General features: G+C 32.7%; 1 protein-coding gene across 3 annotated transcripts; it reads left to right on the top strand.

Annotated features, from left to right (window-relative positions):
• Nucleotides 1-728: 728 nt before the first annotated feature.
• Nucleotides 729-25844, top strand: LOC132204586 (protein cycle). 3 transcript variants are annotated; one of them, XM_059633194.1, is made up of 10 exons: nucleotides 729-918; nucleotides 16776-16994; nucleotides 20177-20260; nucleotides 21394-21631; nucleotides 21941-22151; nucleotides 22213-22395; nucleotides 23019-23416; nucleotides 23942-24152; nucleotides 24237-24442; nucleotides 24830-25839. In XM_059633194.1, exons 2-10 carry the CDS (start codon nucleotides 16795-16797, stop codon nucleotides 25172-25174), a joined length of 2076 nt encoding a protein of 691 aa, XP_059489177.1. In that variant the 5' UTR covers nucleotides 729-918; nucleotides 16776-16794; the 3' UTR covers nucleotides 25175-25839. The 3 variants fall into 3 exon arrangements, with proteins under 3 accessions (XP_059489177.1, XP_059489175.1, XP_059489176.1); XM_059633192.1 differs by lacking the exon at nucleotides 729-918 and adding an exon at nucleotides 11425-11681 and having other exon boundaries at nucleotides 24830-25844; XM_059633193.1 differs by lacking the exon at nucleotides 729-918 and adding an exon at nucleotides 11425-11681 and having other exon boundaries at nucleotides 24255-24442; nucleotides 24830-25841.
• Nucleotides 25845-27655: the final 1811 nt, after the last annotated feature.

Raw genomic sequence — 27655 nt, 5'->3', positions numbered from 1 at the left:
TGAATTTTAATTCTTTCTTTGGAAATTTATTTGAAAATATTGCTATAAAAATTAATTTAATTATTGTTTCTTAAATTTTATTTGGTGAGTTTGCATGTGGGACAAAGTTGCCATTGTTCATTACACAATAAATTTACTTTGCAACTAAATGCAACCATACATGATATTATATGTATATGAAGTTATCTTTATACTTACAGACCTTAAAAAGGGAAAAATGAACAGGAGAAAATTTTTTAATAGTCTTTTAAATTTAAATTTCTACTCATATCCGGTCCATAATTTAAATAAACAAATATTGAAATTTATGCTGCATATAAATCCATTCAAATTGGAATTGCAAATTTGCATCGCATTTTAGATTTTAAATGAACTCTATTCTGTTAGATTAAAGAGCTATACAAAATTGACCAAATGGAAAAAACATCGATTAATTTTCTGTTTGAGGAAACTTTTTTAGGTCTTCTGCTGTGACAGAACTGCTCGATTTTTCAGCTAGGCACATGATTTTTTTGTCATCCCGTTGCATAACCCAGTGGCAGAGCGATTTGCAAATAATTGTATATTTTACTTCAACGTTTGGCCACTTTGACGCAATTAGCGTCTCGTGAGTAGCTGTGCGCGATTTTGCATGTGCGGAGAGGAGAGCGAACTCTATATCGCAGCGAACCCACAAAACATAGGCATCACGTGACCCCCACACCAGCAGAGGAGGCCCACAAGCGTCCAACAACACACGCCGTCGTCGGTCCAGTCGGTTGGCGGCGACCGTGCCACGCCGAGCACACGACCTACACGTGGTACAAATAGTGCGGAAATCTTCTTACGTTGACAAGTGTTTGTGAATTTTGGTGCTTGCTTCAGTGGTGCTCGATCAACTTTCAAATAAATGTGAGATGGAGGAAGATTCGCAAAGAGGTAGGTCTAATTTAAAACCGCTTGTTGAACTTTAGGAAAATAAACTAATAATTATTCATTATTTTCGAAGCTAAACTATGGGTTTAAAACCACCTATTGAAAGTAATATTTTCACCTATCATAGGATTAGATTGTTCACTTTGGAACAGTTATTTTGAAATAAATAAGATTTATCCTACAATTGATTAGCAAAAAACATCAAAACCTTTAAAAAAACCCTCATTCTTCCAGATTTCTCACAAGAACAATTTTGGCTCGTCCATATTTTAATAGTTCATGAAACTCTCTTTGATTTTATTACTCTGCTGCTTGTGATACTCTGGTTTTAATTTACACAATACACATGAAATCGATGGAAGAAGTTTTTTTTCATTTTGATTAAACCTAAAATTTAAATTAAATTTTTCAAAAACTACCGCAAATTGTAATTTTTAATACTGATTATGATTTGCGCTGAAAAATTTTTCGATTTATATATACGCAATAAATACGAATATAATTATATACTCAATATTAAAATGTATTCACTTTATCTCTATGGAATTATGTAACATGCAGCGTAGCTAGAAGGAGTGGCTCTCGGACTGATAAGGAATCAAAAACTTTTTTATCGCACTCTGTCAATGATGTATTAAGAGGACCAAAGTTTAAATCGCACAATCGAGTTCATTCTCCGCACACATCAAAATCTTATTCAAGTTTCACATTAATTTTACTTTTTTAGTTTTCTTTTTAACACCTATTAAATAAAACGATACAATTGTTGCAAATAAATTAAATTTTTTTCTTTTGAATCAGAAGAAAAATCTATAATAATAATTAATAATAATATTTTAATATGATCAGCATAATATTTTTTTAAACTCCATAGCATCAAAAGTGTATTAAAAAATTCCAATCTTTTTCATCACATTCTTCTTTATTCTCCATTCAAATTGAATAGATCCAGTCCATTTGACCCTTAAAATTTCATTATCAAAAAAAATCATAATGGAATTAAACAACAGTTTATCAAGAAACAAACTATTAAAGATTAGAGTTAAAACAAAGTTCTAATTAAAATTAATAGTTTGTCTGTAAATAAAATAAATACTCCATTATGAGTTTCAGTGAGAAGTTCACTTGCATTTTGTGCCTATTTTTCTCCCAACCAATTTTTTTCACAAAAGATTGTCTGACTTGTTTGGAGCAAAATAAATTGAATTGAATTTAACGAAGGCCAATTACAAGAAGTTTTTAAGTTAAATAAGATGTTAAAATTCGCAATACGCCTCCATTCTCACCTCGGTTTGGCGACAAGACGTGCCAAAAATACTCCCCCTGCTGCCGGTTTATAATTAAACCTTAATTCCGCACCCAAAAGATAAAAATAGTCGCGTGGCATTGACTCTCCTGCCAACAAAACCGGTTGGTAAATTTTTTTATTATTATTATTTCTCCTCTCGTGATCGTTCAGTTTGATGCCTCATCTGACCAGGAAGTCTGTTAATGGGTGTTTGAGCACACTTTTGTGTCTCCATCCAATATAGGGCTCTACTCGAGCGGCGAGAATCTGATTTGCAATCGGCGGCGTCGGTCCGATGGATTTTGATCGATCCTGATATGCTCGTTCGAAAGTTTGCATTTCCAGCTCTTTGCATATTTACTTGAAACGTTCACAAGTCATTGCAGGCACATAGGTTGATTAATTTTGATATTTTATGATAATAAGTTATTGACGTTTTGTGAAGTTCTTTTTATTGATTTTATATAATTACTTTATATTTAATAATAAATATTTTTTAACTACAAGAATTTAGATTGATTAATTCTGCTTCTTTTGCACCAATTTTTCTCATAAAAGGATTATTATTATTATTGCTTATTTTTTTTACTCGAAACAAAATTTTTAATGTACAGATAAAGTTATATAGAGTTGAACAATTGTTTCACTGTTTTTAGCATCAATTGCTTTCTTGACGAAACTTTATAATTTATGATGTAATAACATAGTATTTAAAAATTTTGGTAAAATTTTTTTTTCGATGCTTTCACCACTACCATCACTTGCTCTCTTAATCTCTCTTCAATTTCAATATTTTTCCAAATTTATTGTTAAAAGTTATTACGAATATTTATTTAACAATTTAAAATAGTTTTATCCTAAGGAATAGAAATTGAGAAACAATAATTCATTAAAAAAAATGAAAAATGAAATGCTAAGTGGTATCAAAAGATCAAAACCTAATTTAAATTTTTCTTTTTTACAGTAAAATTCCAGCGCCAAAATATATTTTGTTTCCAGAGGCTGTATCAGATAAATGAAAAAATAATTTTTTCTCATTGCGGTTTGTACGTATCACTTCAAATTTTGCAACTCGCCCCACTCTTCTCTTCGAAATTTTACGAAATATATGTACTAATATGCACGAAATTTTAATCTCGCCAGACGAGTTTTTTCTTTCACATGTGTTTAAAAAATATCTCGCTAGACACATTGGACAGAAATTATATTAGAATTTAAGCTCCGAATCGATGTTCTAATCAGCGTTGAACTTTGCTCGCTTTGTGAGAGAGGCTCATTAAAATATTTATCAGTTATGCAACGAAGAAAAAAAAAATAAGTCGCAGATAAATTGAAAAATTAAAGATCTCTGGCCTGTTGCCAACTCACGACTGGATCATGGTAAAGACATCAAAGTCTCCCTCAATTTTCGCAAGTTTTGAAATTTAGAAACAAAACCTCGCCAATTTTAATTTAGCGAAACTACGAGTTACGTAACTTGTTAGCTTCTTGCGTGGCCAGAAATAGACGTGCTGACCATACGTTGGTGGTGTTTGCGAGCTGAAGCTTTTTTAGCGCTTGATAACAAGGTGCTTCCAACGGCCATGTATCGCCAGATATGAATATGGTTTATGAGACGAATGCAAGTTCCCAGCAGGCGTTTTTGCCTACAAAACTCTTCAGTTCAACTAATTAGGAAATTTAAAAAAAAGCTGGAGTATGTGAATAAATAATAAAAATATGTGGAATTTTAAAAGAAAATCCAATTTCATTTTGATATAAATTAAAATGCTAATTTTGTGGTAGAATTTCAAAATTGAGGGTTTATGATGATTTGCATTTCATATCGGCTTTTTTTCAAAAACTTTTAATTGTTGTCTGCAACTCTGGCCGTTTTTAAATGCTCAGAGAAGCTGATGTTTTTTTAATTGAACATTTTATTTATTCAATATGTATTTAACAGATTGAACAGTTTATGAAGTTATCCCAAAGAAAATTTGGAAATATTATAAATAATAATTATTTCGGATTAGCCTATTAAGTACATGAAATTAAATAATATAATGTGCTATTTTTTACGCATGCCTCTATTTATGCTGAATAAAAAGACATAACATTCCATTTTAGTGCAATATAAAGCTACAATTAATAATAATGATAAGGTTAATTCAATTATTATGTACAATTTTCTTCATAAATTTCTATTCAATTCGTTTTTAATCAGATATTTTGGAATTTTTGAATGAAAAAAAAAACCAAAAAATGCATGTTCATTTTCGCTTTCAAAGTATTTGAATTTTGCATATTATATCCTTTTAAGTTTCAAGCATTGGTGTGATTAATTCTTTAAACGTCACCAAGGCTTCGTTCGGATCACGTTGCCGTCACTCGATCGGCTGATTTGCGATTTTGCCTTTTTCTGCCGCATACGTCCATCCGGTCCGCACTTTTCATAAATTTGAATCTCGTGGCACTGATGTGCTGCTTGCATGATTGATTTTTGCACAATATCCAGGTGAGAGACACTTTCATGAATGACACACGCTTCACACTTTTCAAGAGAAGAGAGGAAAAATGGTTCTGGTTGCCCAAATAAATTCAAAAAAAGCAATATAAAGTATTTTTCCATGTTAAATGTTTAATAAATATTACAATAGTAAAAATTGAATTATCAGTGATATAATTAATTAATTACTATAAATAATCTCAATAGTGCATAAAAACAATTTTCTGTAAATAAAAAATTCAAATGAAATATTACATTTTTTTATTTTTTTTATTCATGTGACGGAAAATTATGCTTGGTTGAACATCATCCACGCACGGAATAAGAGGAAAAAGCTTTTTCTAAATTGACTTGAATTGTAAAACTGTTGGCCGGAAGTCAACATCATGGGTCCCCAGCTCAAACGTAATTGCAATTTTTTATAAATGAAATTTTTACAAAAAAAATTGGATACTGAAATATTAATATAATTACTATATAGATGAACGCAATGATTAAGATTTTAAAATACTGGAAAGGCTCCGCTTTTAATGTTCCTTTTTTCGCCCAAAGAATTTTTCACAATTGATTGCTCAGACTTGTTTTGAGAAAAATAAATGTGAATTGAATTGAACATGAATTTTTATTATTTCAGGACTGTCATACACTACATCAGTTAATCAAAATGATCTTTATTTTTAAAGATTAAAGAAAAAAAATCAGGGCATTTTTTTTATTTTTTTTAAAAGTCTTTCAATGATTGGTAAAAATTAAAAATCTCGACTTGAATTAATCATTTTTAGTCGTGTATTAATTTAAAAAAAGAAATGTAATTAATGCATGTATATGATGGTAAATGAAATGTGTTGCTCGAGAACGATATTAAAAGTGATACATTTGTCTTGAATACAAAAGAAAGGTTTTGGAGAAATGATAAAAATTTATATGGAAACTGTAAAAACAATTGCTAGGTTTAATAAATTATTATTTTTATTGTTGCTTAATAGATATATGAAATTTAATTTGAATTAACTTTCCCATTGGTGATTGGGGCGAGAAAGTGAAAAAAGTTTCTAGCGGTTGGCCCGGCTGTGACTGGGCTATGAGCAGAACCAGTTGTGACCTAATCTGTTAGACCGCCTGCTGTATCGCGAGATCCAAGGTCAATTTTCGTCAGCGTGAAACTGAGTGTTTAAACATTAAATGTTTGAGCGATTTTCTTTTCGGAACCAAAATATAAAATAAATCGTAATTAACCAAATTTATAAAAATTTACTGGATTTTAATTTTAAGAATCAAATGATAACAATCTTTGGAGGTCAAAAACACGAGTCGTTGGCAGTTGATAAGATAATGGCTTTGTAAAAGGAGGTCTGCACGTTACATAACATGCACCACGCGAGGCTTCTCGACTGCTTCACCTATGTATTAAAGTAAGACCGGTCGGCTCGTTATATAAAAACCTTTCAAACTCCCTGCAATACAAATACCAAAAATCTCCATTGAATTGAGGACACGCCTCTTGTTATATAACATGAAAGATGAAAGACATTTAATAATTATCAAAAAATTTATCTTTTTCAATTGATTCCATTAATAAGATATTCCGTGAGTTGGACCTATTTTAATCCACCCATCTTGTTGTAGATTATCTCATTTAAATGGATGAGCTCCGGAGCAATTTGTTGCATCTGATTAGACTTGAATTAACCTCAATTGAGAAGGTTCGGACTTGTCAGTTTTTATGCATCTTTTTTAGGGGCCAAGACAATAGTTGCCCTTTATTGAGCTTCCAGAGGGCAAGATCCAACATATTTTTTTGGCGATTCAAAAGAAATATACATAATGATATATTAATATATCGTTTGAAATGTGAAATGCAAATAAAATTGGAAGCTAGTTTATTATTATCATTTAAAATGCGCATGGATTTCTGCTTCTTTTCTATCATAGCTTTTCAATGGAAACATAATTACTTTGCCTATATTTTCTAGTGATAACCATCATATTATACCCAGAATGATATATTTTTATAATTTTTTATCTTTTTAGACTTTTAGGTTATTTAATTTTGGTTAATACAAACGCGTCTTGATTTTTACTTCTCTAAAAATATTGAAGAGATAGGAATTGACAATTAAAAAAGCATACTCTCTAAAAGGATCTTCCTGGTGGTTTTTATTCGTGACAATTTAATAATTTAGAAATTTCGATTTTTTATTTTTTTTAATTTCAAGAAGTTTGTATTGCCTTTTTTTATTAACAAGATTTCAGAGAAGCGAAATTAATTTTTTTTATAAATTTTGGACATTTCAGAATAAATTCTACACGCAAAATTTTATCCAAATAACATAAAAACAAATATTTTGAAGAAAAAACCAGATAATTATGATTTGTATGATATATGATATTTTTGCAGATTTTGATCAAACTATATTATTAGCATTGCTTTTGCTATTGTTTTAAATTGCACAATGAAATATATCAGACGGAAAATATATGAATGGCAAAGAGCAGGAGTGCCGGAACAATAATCGGTCGCCTCTCTATCGTCAATAAAACGAGAGAGATAAACAGAGAGAGTCGATTGAGAGAACACGCTGATGGTCATCTCGAATAAATGCGACAATAGCTGTTATTGCAAGGTCACAACAATGACACACGCCCTATCACGTTGGTGCTTCAGATCTGCACAGCACTCGTTTATTTTTTTCCACTCCCATTGCTAATTATTTTAAAATAGAATTTGCAGTCGGAATTTAAATATGGTGTAATGCGAATGAAGAAAAATGTCAATAATAATTTATTCGTCGTTTGACATTAGAAATGGCGCATGTGTTTGGCATGCGCTGATTTTCAGTCATAAGGGAGATTGAATAATGAATTAATTTATTTTAATCCTTACTTTTATAAATAAAATAAATAAATAAATAAGTAAAGAGAAAAAAGTCCAAACACGTTGGCAATTGAATTCCAAGTTCTAATTTTATTTACAAATTCTTTTTTACGTTTAGGAAATTGGACCAAAATATATTATTTATTTCTATTTTTATTATCTCGCGTACCAAATACATAAAAATGGAGCAAATTAAATTATCTTGATTGAAAAAAGGGAGAAAATATTTTGTTTTAATTTTATTCATATCAAATTACAAACTTCAAAACAAACTTGGAATCAAAATAATTTCAACAGTTAAATATTTTATTCTAGTATTACTGGATGAATTAAAATTAACATTTCTACAGTTTAAAATAATGCACTACTGCAAAAAATGAAGTTTGGAATTTTCTAAAATTTTGCTTTTAAAACCATGTATTTTACATTTCAGGTGAATTTAATTCCTAAACATCATAGTTAAAATAATGAAGCTAATTAATTCTTTAAAGTGATTAAACGTAAGCTTCACCGTAAAGGGTTTATCTGCTTATATTCTGCACGTTACGGTGCTCATAATGGGCAGAACGGTTTCGATGGCTTCGATGCCATCTGTTGGATTTTCCCGCGAGCACAGAATTCTTCGCCGCGGTAGCAGAGCCCTCTCGTAGTACCGCGATCGGTGGACCCTATTTTATTTGGCTAATTTTATTAACAATTTTTTCTCTCTGTCAACTTGTTAACGGATAATTGTAAAAAAATTTAAATTTTTTTTTTAATTTTAAGCCAATCAAATATGAATTCAAATAGTCCATATTATGATGAGTGCAAAAATGGGCAGTCATTTGAACACATTAATTGCCAGGAACTTACATAACAGAGTGCCTAAAAATTATTTATTCTCCAATCAATACATTGTCATTCACACCATCAATTCAGTAACGTAATACACAAAAATTAAAAAAAAAACTGTAAGTGAAGAACATGAGAAGAAATTCAACAATTTAATGTAAACAATGTGATATAAAAATTTTGACAAATGACAAATAATATTTAAGAATTTGCGGCTTTATTTAAGAATTTCACCATAAGTCGAGGGGAGCGAGGAATCCATTTTATTATTTCATTTTTAACGAAATTGATATTTTTAAGTTTTGACGCATTTATCTTGTATTTTTGGCTACATAAAACGCATCTCTTGTTAAGTAATATCAATTCTACTGTGTCCTCTAATTCAAAATATTTTGATAGTAAATCTTTTTAATAATTTTCCTCCTACAGGAAAGGGAAAGGTAAAATGCAGAATGCAAATAAAGGTTGCGTTGGTTAATTTTTCTATTTTAACGAACACATATTTATACAATAATGATGAGAGTTTATTCATATTTTACATGCCCCTTATCTTCAATTACGAATGCGGTGTGTTGTGAGCAAAAAGTATCAAGTTGTGCCTGCGACCGGCAAAAGAATGAAGGAAACCTAATACATAATTGGTTTTGCGACTCTCCAGCTATGGGCTGACCACCAGCAACCCCTAAATAGAAAAGCAGCGACCAACCCCCAGACCGATCGCCTCTTTGAAGCACAATACCAGACTTTTGGGGGCTTTCAATTAGTTGAGGAATGAGAATGTAAAATTCATTAAAATGATGCTTATAATTCTTTTATTTGAAACTCATTTTTTTCCGACTTAACTTAGAAAATTTTACAAATCAATTTACAACAATAATGCTTAGGATCATTTTCGAAACGAAAACTGTGGTAACCATAATTATGGGCTATTCAAAGATATATAAGAGCTATTTCTTTAATAATTTTCATGAATGATTTTCTGGTGAATAAAATAACCAGTCAATCTGTAAATTATAATCACATCGCTATCTAAGAGTGCATTTACGATTTCAGTTTAATAATTTTTTATAAGCTTTGACACTTATTTTTGCTACTATTGTTATTTGTTATTCCTTGCACCATCATTTAACAGGAAAACTATATTTTGACGTTAAACAGTTAAGATGTCAAAATAAAAAATTGCAACGATAAGTCGTTCACACAATAATATCCATGATTTATCTCCCCTATTTAATAAAATCATGAAAATAATGGTGAAAAACGAGAAGACTAAAAATTAAAATAACTAATTCGGAGAAAGTTTAATTTCACGTTTTCTCTTTCTTTCAATAATTGCAAATTAGATGGTGTTAATAATTAGTTTTAAAATTTAAATTGAATGGATATTTTTGTTACAAAATAGCTGGTAAATGTGCAAAATCCTATCAAAAATAAAAAAAATTCATGTTCTTTTTTTTTCAAACGAAATCTTAACGTGGAGCGAGAAAACCAATGCTCAAAAAACTAATTAAAATGTCCACATTCAATTTTTTTAGGCTCAATTCCAAATAGCTCAACTGGACCGATCCATTACACATTTTGCCCCTTTTTTTTTAATTGATTGTAGAAAATAATTGTTATTTTTCTTTTCTCGCCGAAGTCGACTTTGTTGTTGTTGCTGAACTTTTTGCGTCGCACGTGTTGCTGCCGATCAGCCGCAGAAACGAGGTTTAAAATTATGCAAAGTGTGTGTGCATGTCCTCGACAGGCCTGTGAAGCGGTTACCTCACATATGAATCTGCAAAAGGCTTCCAGCCGCGTTACGTGCGAGATGGGGTAAATTAACCAAGAGAGCATCAAAACTGTTCTCGCGATTTTTCTCCAACACTTGCAACAAACGAAAGCTGTTTACGCCATGGCAAATTTCCAAGCGTAACCGTCTTTTTAACACTTGCGCATACATAATCTTATCTTCTCCAATTTTTGGCTTTGTACGCTGCTGTGTAAGAAGAGAAGTCTCAAATTAACAAATAATCTTCATGCGTAATTGACGTGCTTGAAAATTTAAAAATAAATTAACATTGAAATTTCGTTGAAGTAAACAAAATTCCAAAATTTCAAGTCAATTTAAAACGAACTTTAAACAAACAAATAACGATTATTGATGCAATAAAACAATAGAAATTAATGAGTCAATATACCCAGAAATAATATTTTGTAAAATAATTCCAAATTTTTTTCATTAATTGCGTAATGTTTAGTTTTAAATTGTTTTGTCGCGCATGTCTACAGTTCGTTTGGTAGATATTTTATTCTGAGGCCAATACAGATAAAGGGCTTACATACTTTTCTTATATTAAAAATTTTGAAAATCAGGAAAATGGGTGATTTTTGTAATAAAATTTTATTATTGTTAACTAAAGAGGCAGTTGATTAAAATTGAAATTTTATTGAATGGCAAGTTTTTTTATTTCAATCTAAACCATTCTCAAAATTTTACCACACCGACACAAAGAGTGGAATTCTTTTACGACTCCAAGTTCTCATTCTAAAAGAAATTTAATTTTCAATTCAAAACTTCAACCCTCACTATCAACTATTTAGCCTTTTGCCAAAAATTATTTCTCAAGGTACCAATAATAAATTCAAATTTTCAGTAAACATTTTAACTTAAAAAATCATATTAAATTCCCGAATCTTTAAAATGACTTTTGTAAAAATTTGAAAGCAAAATTTGGATTGAAAAATTAAAAATTGTCTATTCAAGTAATCATGAATTATTGCAATTTAATAGTGGGGCCTGTTTTGCAATAATTTTTAGTCCAACCAAATGAGGTTGATTTGAATGAGAGCAGTTTTTCATTTACAATGAAATATATAAAATTTCACCCAACAGGAAATCGGTCTTGGCGAATTTCGGTTATTTTTCGGTGAGGTCGCCAAATTAGCATAATACATATTGTTACAAAACAGCACACCTTGGATGGACAGACAATCAAAAAAGTTTGATTCGTCTGCTCGCGGGGGTCGGTGGTAATTTTAATTAGCGAGGGAGTCCCGCGAGAAATGGGCGGAGCGGCGGCGCGCGATTGGCGTTGCTCGGCGGCACCACCTCTAGCCGCCCCCTGCGGGGCCCCGGCGGAGGCCGCAGTCCGCGAGGACCGATCGGACGCGATGGTCGCGCGCAACTTCTGTGGCCAGGAACTGCCACCGTACGTGCGCCTTCTGCAGGATGACCTGCTCGCCCTCGAGGACACGATGAAGCAACCCCAGCAGCAGGTCTACTACGACCTCAACGTCATGCAGGAGTGAGTCAAATTTTGACTAAAGACCTTTTTGGATTTCCATGACCGAGACCAGATCCTTGGCCGAAGGTCTCTCGCCAATTAGAAATTCTGATTTGTTTGACATTCGATTCGGTCTCGTGAATGATTTATAATGCGGCAAACTCTGTTGCCATCTCCACACTGTTACAGTGACATTTTCTTCTGAGACTTCATAGGTCACGAGCTGTTTTTTTTTTTTTTAATTAAAATTTATTGCCTTTGAATATTAAAAAAAGCAATCTTAGCTGAAACTATTGAAAATTTCATCAAATCGATTTTGGTATTCTAAAATTATCGCTGGAACTTAAAATCAAAATTTTGAACTTGCAATTAGGGGTAAATTTTCACAGGTAATAGGTTTATTTTAGCAAAAATTTGCAGTCAACAACATGCACATAAATACCTAAAAAATAAGTCAATGTTGCCCGTAGAACACGTCAAGTCATTATAATATTAAATAAAATAACATTATATCCGAAAAACTCAAACCGATCATAAAACAAATTGTCACCTTTTTTACAAGTTTTTTTTTTAAATCTCTGAATTGAATTGTCTTTGGACCTAAAACCGTTCAGGTAAACTATTTTCTCAGTGAAGATAACTTAGATTTTCCATATGATTTTCCAGATTCTCCGTTTATGTGAAGGTCTTTCGCAAATTTGAATTAACTTTTGTGACATCCATAGTGCAGTTGTCATAACGGTATCGTGAATGATATACAATTAAAGAATATTATTCTTCTCAAAGTGGCCTGAAGAACTCATTAAAATAAAAAAGTTCAAAATATAATAAATTGTTATAATTGTTCTAATAACTTTTAATGGAAAAGATTTCGTCAATGAAAAGATTTTATTAAATCATTATTATTTATTAATAATTTTTATCATAAATAATATTCGAAAAACCAAAGGTAAATTTGCTGTAAACCATCTTTAAAAGTAAAATTTTAATCTCAAACTGTGTCTGTTTGCACCAAAATATTAAATCACAAAAATTGGCCCAAATCGTTTCCTGGACATATAACGGCGCTACCGATGGCACTTAACAATCGAATTTAACCAAAACAGGTGAAACTAACAATAAGATGAAAGCTACTGATCTAGAAATAAAAAAAAACTTCACGCCGATTGCCAATAACGTTTGCAAACGAGTGTAAATTTTACACAACATAGTTCTTCTCTTGGATTGCGTATTTTTTTATTTTCATTTCCCCTTTTATCGACTGTATAGCAAATAAGTAAATCTCAGCAGTTAAAATTAAATTCACGCCTCATTCCAAAATGAAAAAATTTGAATTAAATTAGTTCTCAAATTAAGAGCCCAAAGGATTATTAAAAGCACCGCTGGTGTAACAAAACTTTCATGCAATGCAGGTTGCATCTTATTTGAGAGGCAGGCGCTTGGATATTTCAAGCGTTTTGTATAGCTCCAAACAATGCTTACATTGTTAGAGAAACAATTTGGACAAATCAACAACAATAATAACAAATAATAAAAGAATAATAAAACTTCACAGTGTTAATATAATGTTTTTGGTGCATTGAAGTGATAAATCTTGTGAAAATTACACTGTAAATAATATACATTGCTTTATCTCGGGAAAAAATTGATAATAATCGCGTAAATTGGATTTTTTTTTTGGCATATTAATTTGATATTTTGTAATGAGGGTAGCAGTTGATCTGGTTGCCTTCATATCTCTGCAAGAGAAAATCTTATTTGTGCTCCAGAAACCAAATGCAAGTTAATCAGTTCAAATTTTAAATATTGGCATGTTGATAAAATACATTACATCGTGGCGCCGTCTCACAAGTCAATAAAGAATAATAATATTATTATTATTATTTAAATTATTAAATGTACTGTGCGAGAAAATTTAGATTCCGACCATGGAGTGCCTTAAACTCATTCAAATAATACAAGAATTTTTAAATTTTCTTACCAAAACTCCGAGCATATTGTGCTGCGATTATGGAATCTTTTACAGCCTGAATTAAAAAAAGAATTAAATTAAAAACTGAAGTGAATTACAAAATCTAAAAATTATTCATGTCGATGAACAGAATCACATTTTTACTCAAAAACTTGTATGTAACTCATTGTGTGCATGACGTACAAAAAAAAAAAAAATTGTTAAGCATTTTGTTCTTGTCAGTCAATATGAGCACCAAGCTTTCAAGCTTGGCTGGAGTTGTACTATTTGAACCTTATATATTGTCTATAAAAAAGAAGTTTTTTGCAGATAATATTTTTGTTTAGTAATTATATGATTTAAAACTATACTAAATTAAGTTGTCTTTAACCAACTTCCAATCCTTTTATACTCACTTTAGACTATCAATCTCACAACTGTTCTATTCATGCTGAAATATATTCATATTATTTGAAATGATCCTCAGTTGAAGCCTATGTAGTTTCTATTTTAACTTAAGAGATTGGCAACGATTTAATCAGTGAAGGCCGATCTAAATCAGTCGTGCTCCACTTGCTGCCCTTTTTTGTGCCATTTTTCAACGAGGAAAACAATAAATATGCGTGAGTTGTTTCAAAACGAACGGCAGATATCTGTTGGTGATCGATTTTAAATCACTTTAATATAATGGGTCTCTCATTCTTTGAAAGAGCGCCTTTTTCTGCTCGGCAGCCGCACAATAGCGCGGATGAATACCTGATGCTGTCACTGGCAGCCCTAGGTGACGTCAGTCGCAGGTGCTAATTATTACACATGAGCAGCCACCTAAGCCCCGGCGGCCGGCGACCCCTTTACCCCTATGCACCCCCAAATCCTCAGTATGATGCACAGTCCGAAATCCTCCTCCGAATTGTAATGTTAACGTCAACTACCTTAGTTGCCAAGTTTCATGAATGGTTCCTAGGGAAAAACGCCAATTTCACACAAACAAATATAAAGAGAAAAACCGAAGAATAAAAATGTTTAAAAAATTCATGAAAAGATGAAGCAACTGAGTGATTGTGCTATTAAATGTCGGCAATTAAATTTATCTATATATTTACCTAATTGAATTAAAAATTTTGCAAAGAAAAATGTTCCAAACATTTCTTTTCAAACCATTCCAATTCAATCAAAGGCTAAGAAAATACTTTTAGATGTTTCATTACAAGCAAAAAGAGATTTTATTTTCAATTTTCTTTGAACAGTTGAAAAAACCTAATGAACGGTACAATTAAGGTTTAAAATGGAGTGTCGTAAATTTGTCAGGGCAAAATATTATTTTTTATGGTTGAATTTATTCTCCATTCGGATAAACAAAAGTATTGTGTATATGTTTCTTTTTCTACCATTTCCATTTTAAACTCGACCAAGTTGCAAATGGGTGAATTAGGACAAATATATTTGAAATATTGCATCATAATACAGCATAATATAAGCGATGCAATAAAACACAATTTTTAATCTTTTTCGCGTACAGCTCATTTCATATTTCTTTCTGTAAATCAATCAATATCCCAAATATTAACTTAATTTGTTTGAAGAAGTTGACACTCGAGGAGATGATCATAGAAATGAAGCGATCGGGCTTTTCCTCGTTGCAGAAAATTGTTTTTATTCAAAAATGATTTCTTGTGTTATGATTCTTGTATTAGTCAGCGAGCAGCGCGTTTGCTATGAAATAGGGTCGCAAACCGTGACCGAAACTGGTAGAGCCATTTTTTTTTTAATATGAAAACAATTTTCTGCAACGAGGAAAGGCCCGATCGCTTCATTTCCATTAACTTAATATTTAACCTCTGATCTGACGAAATTTAATAATGAAAGCTTATTTTTTTGTATTATATTATTTATTTTATTTTATACTCAATCGCATTTTAGGACTTAGCAACAATTAAAAGCATGAATGAATTGTTTACAAAAAGAATAAATGATAATAATAAGATCAAAATAAGCTTTTTTATTTTATTATTTTTTTAGCGTTAGGCCAAGACATATTCTTGTCAGTGCAGAAGGCACAACCCATTTTAATTTTTCTTTTTAATAATCTAGTGAAAACGTCACTTAAGTGGGCAAATGTAAAGTCCTAGAAAAGAAAAAAGTTTGTAAATTGAGTGAAAACATAAGAAACAGAAGAAATTGTTGGAAAGTGATAAAATAATTTTACGATTCAATAGAATATTTCTCCAAATTCTGAAAAAAATCAACGTAAAACCTGGCATTTTATTTGAAATTTTAGAATAATAAGTAGCTTTATAGGGATTTGATGAAATTAATTAAGATTACTTCAATTAATTCAATGTTATGTTATAATCCAATTTTTTTTGCTATTATGATTTGGAAAAATTTACCTTATATATTTACTAATACACATCAAAATAATTATATTATTTTTATGCTTGCAGAAATTTACTGAATTTACACACGAGGAGACAATCTCGGAATATTAAATGCGGTGTTAATTCTGCCAGATTTTAATTTTAATGCCAACTCATATTTCATCCATTCAATTTTTTCACTGTGAAATGATTTCAATGACAACAAGCGAGACACGAGTCGTTGGTGAACTACACACAGAATTCAAAATGTGTGTCTATACGTCACGGCGGTGAATTGCAAACGGAGCATATTTTCCACGTCCGCCGCATGCACGTTAGCTTTTACGTCCTTGCCGTGTCAACTCAGTCTGCAAAGCGGAGAGGCTCATTATTCGTCTAAGAAGCAAATGAAAAAAAAATTATTCGCGCCCGAACAATTAAACAACAGATCTTTGCAAATTTTTCAAAACACGTGAGACTGAAACCAAGTTGATTTTTTTCGTTTTTCCTGAATATTTTTTATCAATTTTTTTATATATTTGATTTTGAATTATTTTAATTTTGAATAGTTATTAATAACGTGCTCCTTGCCCTCTATGAAAATCAGCGATGGCAGAAATTAATAACAATTTAAATTTACTGCATTAGAATCTGAATTGCTAGAGAGGCCTTTTCACACAAAATAGACTGTTTTAAATATAATTTGAGCCCAAAACTATCGAATATTTTTGTAAACTGCTTATTTAATTCGTGATGTCAAATTTGTTCCCGCATTAATAGTTGTTATGTTTTCTTGTCATTTTCCAGAAGTTCTTGTTCAAACTCGATGTACCTGGGGGCGGAAATCGGAGCCACACACCATTCTGTAGGTGGCGTCGCCGCGTCACAGCACCTGACCGCCGCCCCCAACCTGATGCCCATGGAACCGCAGCAGGCAGACACGGTAACGTCCAGTCAACGCCACCCGCACCACCACAACCACCACTCGGCCATGACCCCGTCCAGAAAACGAAAAGCCTCCTTCACGTGAGTTCCCACTTTGGCTTCCTATAAATTTTTTGTTTTTACGCCAAGTCTCGATTTGAAATGCTGTAGTCACCACTTAAAATATTGTGGAAATATTGGGGAAAAAAGAACTTCTTTGATTAAAATCTCACATAATAAAAATGAGTTTTTTTTTTATTTGTAGGATCTTAACATTGATCATTTCCAACTTTCATGAGGTTGATTTATTTTGAGCCAATTTTATTTTTTGGAGGAGGGTAAATTTTTCAAAAATAAACTATACGGCTTTTAGGTGCTTACAGTGGGAGCGTGCGACGAGAAATGATAGTTACTTACTTTTTGAATGTAAAATAGTAATGGGGGAAAAAATGAGTTACAATAATTTTTTATTTTTTTTTAATTTTTTTTTTTATTTTGCGGTCAGGCCAAGACAAAGTCTTGTCGGCTTGTGCCCTTTATTGGTGGTACAGAAGGCACCACCCAATTTTTTTTTTTATTATTTTTGGGTTCAACTTTATTTAAAAAATCATCAATTGTAATTGTAATCATAATTTGTTATTATTGTCTATTTCTCGCAAATAGAATCAGCACGCAAGAAAAGTGTCAAAAAACCCTCTAAAACCCCCCACGAATGGCAAGAAGCTATACTTTTGAATGTTCTTAAGGACTTCAAATTTCACCTATCCAGACCTAATATACCTAATATAAAAATTTTCTCAGATTCATCACATTCAAATTTTAACTCGAATTATTTTTTAAATATTCAAATTTTTTATTTGTTACCAAATTGATTTTGTGAATTATCTTGCTAAACACTGAAAAATATTTTTAAATTTTTCCCTGGAATTTTATTTTCGTTTTGCAGTAGAATTTTTTTCCGATTTTCATGAGCGCTATTTATTCTTAACCGCATATAAAAATGAGCGTTAAACTTGCAGCCACGTGCATAAATATATTGAAGAAAATGAATCAAGTTAATTAAAGTTACATTACTTGTAATATGTGGAAGGAGTATTTGGATTTTTGATCCAGTTACTTTGCGTAGAAGGGGCACCCGTTCAAGTGTCTGCACCCTCGATATGAATCTGCACCGCAAATTTAGTGCGTTGGCGACGAATAAACAATTTCACACACTCAAGGTTTCCCGCCGCAACAAGGGACGTGCGTCTTTGAAGTCGCGACTTGATTTGATTATCGGCGCAGCTCGATTTCGATTACGTATTAATTAACCGAGTTAATAAGTGCGAGAAACTAATTAGGAGAGGCAGCGCAGTAATAATAACACGGCGGCTCAAAGGATCGATCACTGCTTGTTGATTTCATAATTCTTATTTTCTTCGTTAATTAATTTGTAAATTTATCCAAACTCGTCGTTAAGAGAGAAATTTTCTGCAATAAAAGCTCGTTTTTAATTAAAATACATTGATTCCTACACTGATAAGAAAGTAATTCATTATAATTTATTCTCAAAACCTGTCACCTGCCAGGAATGTAAATGTTAGTCTTTTGCTAAGAAGTATGCAAATTATTTTGAAATATTTTTAATTTATTAGTTAAAAAATTGCCAACGAACCCATTTTTATCCGCAAAATTGTAGTTCATGATTAAATTCAATTCCTCTATTCACTCACATGTCGGTTAAACGAATATTGAAACAAAACACAAAAATTTTTATTGTCCAATTTCTCCGTTTCTGTAAAACTGATGATTTAATTGTAATAATTTAATTATTATTATTATTGCTTGCTAGTCCACATTGTTACATTATAATTTATCGTTATAAATTACATTTGAAATGAAGAAAGTCGGGCTTGTCCTTGTTGTAAAAATTTTTGTTTATATTAAAAACCAAAACGGCTCTACCAGTTTCAGTCACGGTCTGCGACCCTATTGACCGTGACCGAAACTGGTAGAGCCGTTTTGTTTTTTAATATAAACAAGTTTTTACAACGAGGATAAGCCCGACTATCTTCATTTCCCTGATCATCTCCTGGAGTGTCAACTTCTTCAAACAAATAAATAATAAATTATAAATATCTTATATGATTTCTATGCTAACCGGAAGAAAAAGTTAATTTTTTAATTTTATTCAAAAGGAAGAAAGATGCAAATTCCGTTTTGTTGCGCAAACGAGATGATCCGGGTTGGATGCATTTTGTCAGTTGTACATAATAATGATGGCCTGTATGTACGGATAATCATATCATGACGTTGCTTGGAATTTCAATTTTCTCCTGAGATTCTTCGCTCTCCACTGTCGCACGCATAATTTTGCACTTCAATATACCATTGATGCAAAAGTCAGTGCTGCATCAATTTGGAGAGGGAAGATGAATTATTCATCGGAAAGAAGGTAATGCACCGAGTGTGACCTTGTTTTTAAAATGACTGCCGAGAGTTTCAAACTAAAGTTAATTTCACTGCATTGCCCAAGAGTACGTAATGAAGCGGAAATGAATTGATGCACTGATAGGACAGAAACGCACGATATTCCCTTTGCATTTTAATGGAAAGAAACTAAAATTAACAGTGTGCCACACTAAATTCAAAACAGAAATGGCTTGAATTAATCAAAGAGGCTATAAATTCACATAAAACATAAGACAGAGCCTTTCATGTTTAATAATCTAATCTAATTTTTGAATGGAAATAACCAATAAATCATAAATTTAGAAAACAAGAATTATCGTTAAAAATATTCATTTGTTGCCTTCCATTATTTTAAGTTTTATTGATTATTTGTTTGAATATTTTACATCAAAAGAATAACTATTGTTTATCACGAAGGCACCACTAATAGAAAAATTTGGCTAAAAATTCCGAATTGTTTAGTGACTTGTAAATTTTTACAGCTCAATTAGATTTTACTTGTTATATTTATTTTATACATTTCATTTGACAAATTTAAAAAATCGATCCAAATACCAATTCTTAAAAATAATGTTATCCCTTTCAGCATTAAATTATTATATTATTAATTTAAAAGTTACGTTAACTGATGCTGTTAAAATTTTAGCAATTTAAATCCAAGAAACTAAGAACAAAAATTGGTATTGTTAGTTTTCAAATTCACAATTAAAACAGTATCTATTTAAAAAATAAACAATTTTACTTTTTACCATCTGAGAAAAACATTGAATAAGAATTTAAATTTCTTAAAATTTATAATTTATTACATTGTGTGTGTTTTTATATTTTTTTAGGGATGCGAGCGATGCGGACGATGATTTGCTGGGTGACGAGGCCGGGGGCAAAATGCCGCGCAGTGCCGAGGACAGCTGCAAGAAGTGAGTTCGGCGTACTCTGATTGCATAACGCGTTCACCATTTCTAATCCATTTATATACACGTATTTTTAACCCCCGTCTCGGTGATCGGATTATGAACAAGTGTGACATCACTCGGTCCGTGGCCAAGGGGAAGCACCCCAAGGGCAACCAAAGAGACACACAAAAGGAAGCTCTTGTTGGCGCCAATAATGCTATTCGTGCTGCGGCCAAATTTTTTCTACGAGTTTTTGCGGCCGCCCTTGAGCTCTCACTAATTTGTTGTCATCGGATGGGGTGGCATATTTTTTTTTCGGCAAGTCGAAAATATGTTAAAAAATAAGTCGCACAGAATACAATAGATCTTTTATTTCATTAAATTATCAACGCATTTTCACAATTATACGTCATTTAACTTAATTAATACTTAGACAATTTTCCACTCAAAAACTCTTTCATGTTATAGAACTGATATTTGTATTCACTTTCTCTTATTTTATAGATAAATTCAGATTTATCTTCAATCATTTTAACGTTTACTGGAAGCGAGTTTAATATTCTAGCATTAATTACTATTGGATTTTGGTCAAGACTAAAAGTGATCATCAATCTCAAATTCAATTCGTTTATTCTCTCACAACAGGTCAAAGATTATTTGGGAAAACTCTCATTGAGAGAATTGGCAGACAGCCCTAGAAAACAACTTCGTAAAACTCATAAGCTTAACTTGAAAGCAAAAGTATTTCCAAATTAAACCTACTTGCCGAACTGGAGCCGAAAAGGGGAAAAAATTTATCAACGAGTCTCATATTCCTTACATGCAATATTTAAATTGAGGAACCGTATATTTTTTTTAACGCAGCAGCAGGGAATTCCACTGAATTGCGATTCGTGAAGAAAAAGTTGCCCGATCTCTGCGCGCACTTTTTGCAGAATTAAACGGTGCTCGCCGCCACTATTTTTATATTCAGAAATAACGCTGTAAATTTAATACCGCAACATTAACCATTATTTTTTAATTGTTGTATGGTTTCAATTACCGTTTCTTCCGCCGTTAGAAAGGGCTCATAATGATTCATTCAATTTTCGCATAATTTCAATTTACTTTCTTTTTTAATCAAAGTGGGATTTTTTTCTTTCTTTCTTTCTTAACAGACAAAACCACAGTGAAATCGAGAAGAGACGGCGCGACAAAATGAACACGTACATCACAGAACTGTCCAAAATGGTGCCCATGTGTCACGCCATGTCCAGAAAGCTAGACAAGCTGACCGTCCTGCGGATGGCCGTGCAGCACCTTAAGACCATCCGCGGCGCCGTCCACTCGTACACCGAGGGACACTACAAACCGGCTTTCCTCACCGACGAGGAACTCAAGCACCTCATCCTCCAGGTAATAATAAAATTTGAATTCTGCGGAGAGTTTAAAATGAGACGATTTCAATGATAAGTTGTAAATTTTCTTTCTGTGTTTAATAATTCTCTGATCTCAGATCTCAGAATTCTATAATGATAGTTCCTTCTGAAAGGAATTTTAAAATTCTTTGCAATTCCGCAAATTTTCATTTCTACAAATAATATTTGTTCAAAATTAAACAATTAAATTTAAAAAAGGTACATTTTTGACCTGATATTAACGCTCTCATCATCTAATACCATTTTGTGTGAACATAAAATTGAGATTTTTTTTTTTAATTTTTAGGCCGCCGAAGGTTTTCTATTTGTTGTGGGCTGCGACCGAGGACGAATTTTGTACGTGTCAGAATCAGTATCGCAGGTGCTAAACTACTCTCAGGGTGACCTGCTGGGTCAGAGCTGGTTTGACATTTTGCACCCAAAGGACGTGGCCAAGGTCAAGGAGCAACTGTCCAGCTCCGACCTCAGCCCGCGAGAGAGACTGATTGATGCCAAAAGTAATAATTTTTCAAGATTTTTTGAGTGGAAATAATTTGAAAAAAAAAATCAAACTTCCAGCTATGCTACCTGTGAAGACGGACATGCCGCAGGGGGTGTCCAGACTGTGTCCAGGCGCCCGACGGTCCTTTTTCTGTCGGATGAAGTGCAAGGCCAGCAGCCAAGTCAAGGAGGAAGTGGACACGACGTCCAACGGCAACTCTAATCCGGCCTGCCACAGAAGAAAAAAGTCGCAGAATTCAGGCAAGAATAAATAAATTATAAATATCAATTTTTACTTCAAATTATTGACAAAAAATTTTAATTTTTTAATTTGCAGAGCGTTTATGCTCTAGTAAAGATTTGGGTGAGTAAAACTTCAGAAAAAAATGGGAATTTTATTTTAAAAAATTAAACAGATGAAGCTGGAAAAATTATCAGACGACGTGGTGAGATAAATTAAATAAAATTTTATTTAATTTTGTATTGAAATAATTTTTAAATATAATTCTTAAAATGAAAATATAGGCTTATTATCTCAAGTTGTTTAAACCAACGTCTAAAGGAGTCTAATCTTTAAAAATTTTTCATATTTTATACCAAAATCCTCAATAAAAATCATTGCGTTATAGAAACGGCCGGTCTTTTTTTGTGTGTAAAACTGTAAACAATCTCCTTTGAATAGTTCAAATAGTTGAAATAGAAAACGCATTTTTCATCAAATAATAACAATAGAAAAGTTCTCTAGTTTTGTTTTTCTTTGATTTAAAAATTATTTTTTATTAAATACTGTATCTGATGAATTGTAAGATTTGAAATCAATTATTATTTATTTTTAAATGAATTACCCATGAAATTTTGTATTTAATTGCATTCTGCATGTGCAGATCGGCGCTACAGCGTGATCCAATGCACGGGATACCTGAAATCGTGGGCGCCGGCCAAGATGGGTCTTGAGGAGCCGGACAGCGAGGACGGCGAGTCAGCGAGCCACCTGTCGTGCCTGGTGGCCGTCGGCCGCATCCAGCCGCCTCCGCCGTCCGTCGGCCACCACCCGAATCCGTCGCAGGCGCCGCCCAACCTGCGCAGCATCGAGTTTGTGTCGCGACACGCGCTCGATGGCAAGTTCCTCTTCGTCGACCAAAGGGCCACCCTGGTGCTGGGCTTCCTGCCGCAGGAGCTGCTCGGCACCAGCATGTACGAGTACTACTGTCCCGACGACGTGTCCCACCTCGCTGAGGCGCACAAGGCCGCCCTCCAGTCGACCGACCGCGTCACCACGCAAGTAAGTCCAAATTCACAATTCTGATTAAAGTAAATAGTAGTTTATGATTAAGTAATTTTAAAATATTATTCGGTTTTGAATTCAATGAATGAAAAATAAATTTTTTTTAATATCTTGATTATTTAATTATTTATTAATTAATTTTTTTATTAAAAAAAAAATTTTGCTGACAAATTGAAGGAAAAATTTTATGATACCCAAAAGGGCCATTTGGGTAAAATTAATTTCTGCTAATTTTTCAATTTTTATTTGTTCCTTTTGAGGTTTATTGTTCTTATTACGCTTACAAAATCATGATAGAATGTAAACCTCATTTGTATATCATGTAATTGGGTCTTTAAAATGAAATATTGCTGACAGTACCACTCAAAGGATCAGATTAAATAATACTTATTTTTTGTGTGTTAAAATTTTTTGAGAATTAAATTTATTGAAAACTCCCAGAATCGATCCATGAACGTGTTTGACCTTGTGGATTATTATATTAATTTTTTATTTATGCAAATCATTTGAATTTTATTTTAGGGTTACAGGTTCCGTAGTAAGGATGGATCTTACGTTCGCATGCAGAGTGAGTGGCGGGCCTTTAGCAATCCGTGGACCAGAGACGTTGAGTACCTGGTGGCCAAGAACTGTCTGCTGCGGATTACAAACGGTCAGCAACCAGAGCAGCAGCAACTTACGCCACTCGTTCCTGCTAATCTGGACAACTTTTTCTGCGATAACATAGGAAAAAGTATGAAAATATTTTCATGTTTGGACTGAAATGATAAGTTATTAATTTCATTAAAATATCTGATCTGAATCATTCGATTTTAAGGAAAAAAAATTTTTGTAGCGAACGGAAGTCCAGGCGGTCGGGAAATCACACGCGTCATAAGTTCGCACGTGGAAGCAAGTAAAATTGGCCGGCAAATTGCAGAGGAGGCGCTGGACACTCGACGCAGAACGGTGCCTTCAGAATCGCCCTCCATCAGCAACTCGCCGTCATCGCCTGGATTTGAACTTGGCCAAAGCTCACTACAGGTACACATGAGACAGTAATCCGAAAAAAAGATCGGCTGCAGAATATGAAAAAAATCAAAAAAATGAAACATTTCATGTCATGTTTTGAATTTCACTGAAAACCATTTTACTTTCGCAAAAAGTAGCTAATGTAGAAATTAAATTTGATTTTTTTTAATGGTTTTTCTTGAATGAACCTAAAAATGAAAAATGATTGTCAAAATATTTAGACTGATGCTTGACAAGATTTTTTGTTAACACTAATAAAATTACTAAAAATCTTATAGCGGAAAATATCTTACTCCTCTTAAGAGAATTTGTAAAAATTAAGTCTTTTCTTTATTTTGTTTCTGAAATCGATAAATTGCTTAATTACTTTTTCATTTAATATCAGACCAAATTTTGCAGTTGATTGGCAACGGTGGTGAAAGTTACCAACGGAACAATGCCCTGACGCGGCAGAGCAGTCACTCGGTGACGCTGTGCAACGAGGAGAAGGACGAAGAGGAGCTTCTGCTCCGCGACATGATGGCGCCCTCAGCCACCGTTGTGGTTCCCCAAGCGTCACCACCCAACGGCCAGTCGCCCTCGGCCAACTCAACCACAACGGCCACCCCTCCGCAGCACCACAGCAATGCGTCCAACGACGGAAACGACGAGGCGGCCATGGCTGTCATCATGTCGCTGCTGGAGGCCGACGCCGGACTCGGCGGACCCGTCGACTTCTCCGGCCTTCCGTGGCCACTTCCATGAGAGACGATTACAAAAAGTGAACAGCTAAATTAATGATCAAAAATATTTTGTGTTTAGAGACAGATTGGCATTGTGATAATTGCTTGATTTTTTTCACTCGCATGATGATGTTTATTTTGGTAAATTTAAATACTTTACAACACAATATAAATATAATAAATTTATAAATATGTCTGATCTCATAGGCAGTTCAATATGTATGTATGGAAATCCAAATTGTAAGTGCGTGGCTTCAAAGCCTCAACTGGATAGCACAAAAAAGGCCACACAGAATTATATTAATTTGAAACTTGCTGTTATTATGTAAATCTGTGCAAATAAAATCTGGTTGCCAGAAACTCTTAAACTTAGCATTAGCATATTCATTTATTTATGTTTGAGAGGAAAAGAAATCTTTAAATCAATTCATCTCCATTTTCTCTGGTTTTCTCTGCAGTTGGATTACTGGGATTAGGCGGAGAACTCCTGCTGCGGGTTACTGAGACCACTGAGCAGACAGCATATTGTCGGAACCATAGGTGATCTTTAGTTAGTCCTTCTGGAAGAAATGACCGTAAATTATTAGATTTTTTGAAATTTTTTTAAATCAGGCAATACATATGTGAAAATGCTTTTCGAAGCGAGTACGAAGACTGATTTTTTCGATAATTGTTGTATTATCGGCACGCAGAACATGTATTATTTAAAAAATTTTGAAAATTAAAAATATTGTAGCATATACATATTAATACATTGTTTACATTCAATTGTTAATACAATTCATTTGAAAAGGAAGCAATTGTAAGTAAAAACCGTGCCTACTCTACTAGAATTCATTTTCTAAATTTCATTTTATTTTCATATCATCATCTAAACTAATCGCTCACAGCAGTTCAGCTGGAGATGTCGGCGGAGGCACGTGCAATAATTAAAATTACACATAAACGTACCTTAAGATGGTGCGCTCAGACAAGGTGAAACCGAGACCTGTCAATAATCCTAAAACATTAATTAAGTCAAAATATAGGAATAAATTTTAACGATATCAGTAAAACAGCGATTTAATTAACGTACAATAATTCAAAATATTGGACTAATTCTGATGATAAGAGTAAAAGAGCGAATGCTTTGTTCGTAGTCCTTGTGTTTGAAAGTATTGTTTTAGACGAGGCGGAACCAAGACCTGATAATAATCCTGAAAAATTAAATTAGTCAAAATATTGGACTACATTTGACGATATCACTAAAACAGCGATAAAATAAACGTACAATAATTCAAAATATTGGACTAATTCTGATGATAAGAGTAAAAGAGCGAATGCTTTGTTCGTAGTCCTTATATTTGAAAGTATTGTTTTAGACGAGGCGGAACCTAGACCTGATAATAATCCTGAAACATTAAATTAGTCAAAATATTGGACTACATTTGACGATATCACTAAAACAGCAATAAAATAAACGTACAATAATTCAAAATATTGGACTAATTCTGATGATAAGAGTAAAAGAGCGAATGCTTTGTTCGTAGTCCTTGTATTTGAAAGTATTGTTTTAGACGAGGCGGAACCTAGACCTGATAATAATCCTGAAACATTAAATTTGTCAAAATATTGAACTACATTTGACGTTATCAGTAAAACAGCGATAAAATAAACATACAACAATTCAAAATATTGGACTTATTCTAATGATAAGAGTAAAAGAGCGAATGCTTTGTTCGTAGTCCTTATATTTGAAAGTATTGTTTTAGACGAGGCGGAACCTAGACCTGATAATAATCCTGAAACATTAAATTTGTCAAAATATTGGACTACATTTGACGATATCACTAAAACAGCGATAAAATAAACGTACAATAATTCAAAATATTGGACTAATTCTGATGATAAGAGTAAAAGAGCGAATGCTTTGTTCGTAGTCCTTGTATTTGAAAGTATTGTTTTAGACGAGGCGGAACCTAGACCTGATAATAATCCTGAAACATTAAATTTGTCAAAATATTGAACTACATTTGACGTTATCAGTAAAACAGCGATAAAATAAACATACAACAATTCAAAATATTGGACTAATTCTGATGATAAGAGTAAAAGAGCGAATGCTTTGTTCGTAGTCCTTATATTTGAAAGTATTGTTTTAGACGAGGCGGAACCTAGACCTGATAATAATCCTGAAACATTAAATTAATCAAAATATTGGACTACATTTGACGATATCACTAAAACAGCGATAAAATAAACGTACAATAATTCAAAATATTGGACTAATTCTGATGATAAGAGTAAAAGAGCGAATGCTTTGTTCGTAGTCCTTGTATTTGAAAGTATTGTTTTAGACGAGGCGGAACCTAGACCTGATAATAATCCTGAAACATTAAATTTGTCAAAATATTGGACTACATTTGACGATATCACTAAAACAGCGATAAAATAAACGTACAATAATTCAAAATATTGGACTAATTCTGATGATAAGAGTAAAAGAGCGAATGCTTTGCTCGTA

The sequence above is a fragment of the Neocloeon triangulifer genome, unplaced genomic scaffold, assembly GCF_031216515.1.
Source record: "Neocloeon triangulifer isolate White Clay Creek 2 clone unplaced genomic scaffold, ASM3121651v1 ptg000022l, whole genome shotgun sequence".
NCBI lineage: Eukaryota > Metazoa > Arthropoda > Insecta > Ephemeroptera > Baetidae > Neocloeon > Neocloeon triangulifer.
The sequence above is the reverse complement of the archived record's forward strand: the minus strand, read 5'-3'. Positions and strand labels throughout refer to the sequence as shown.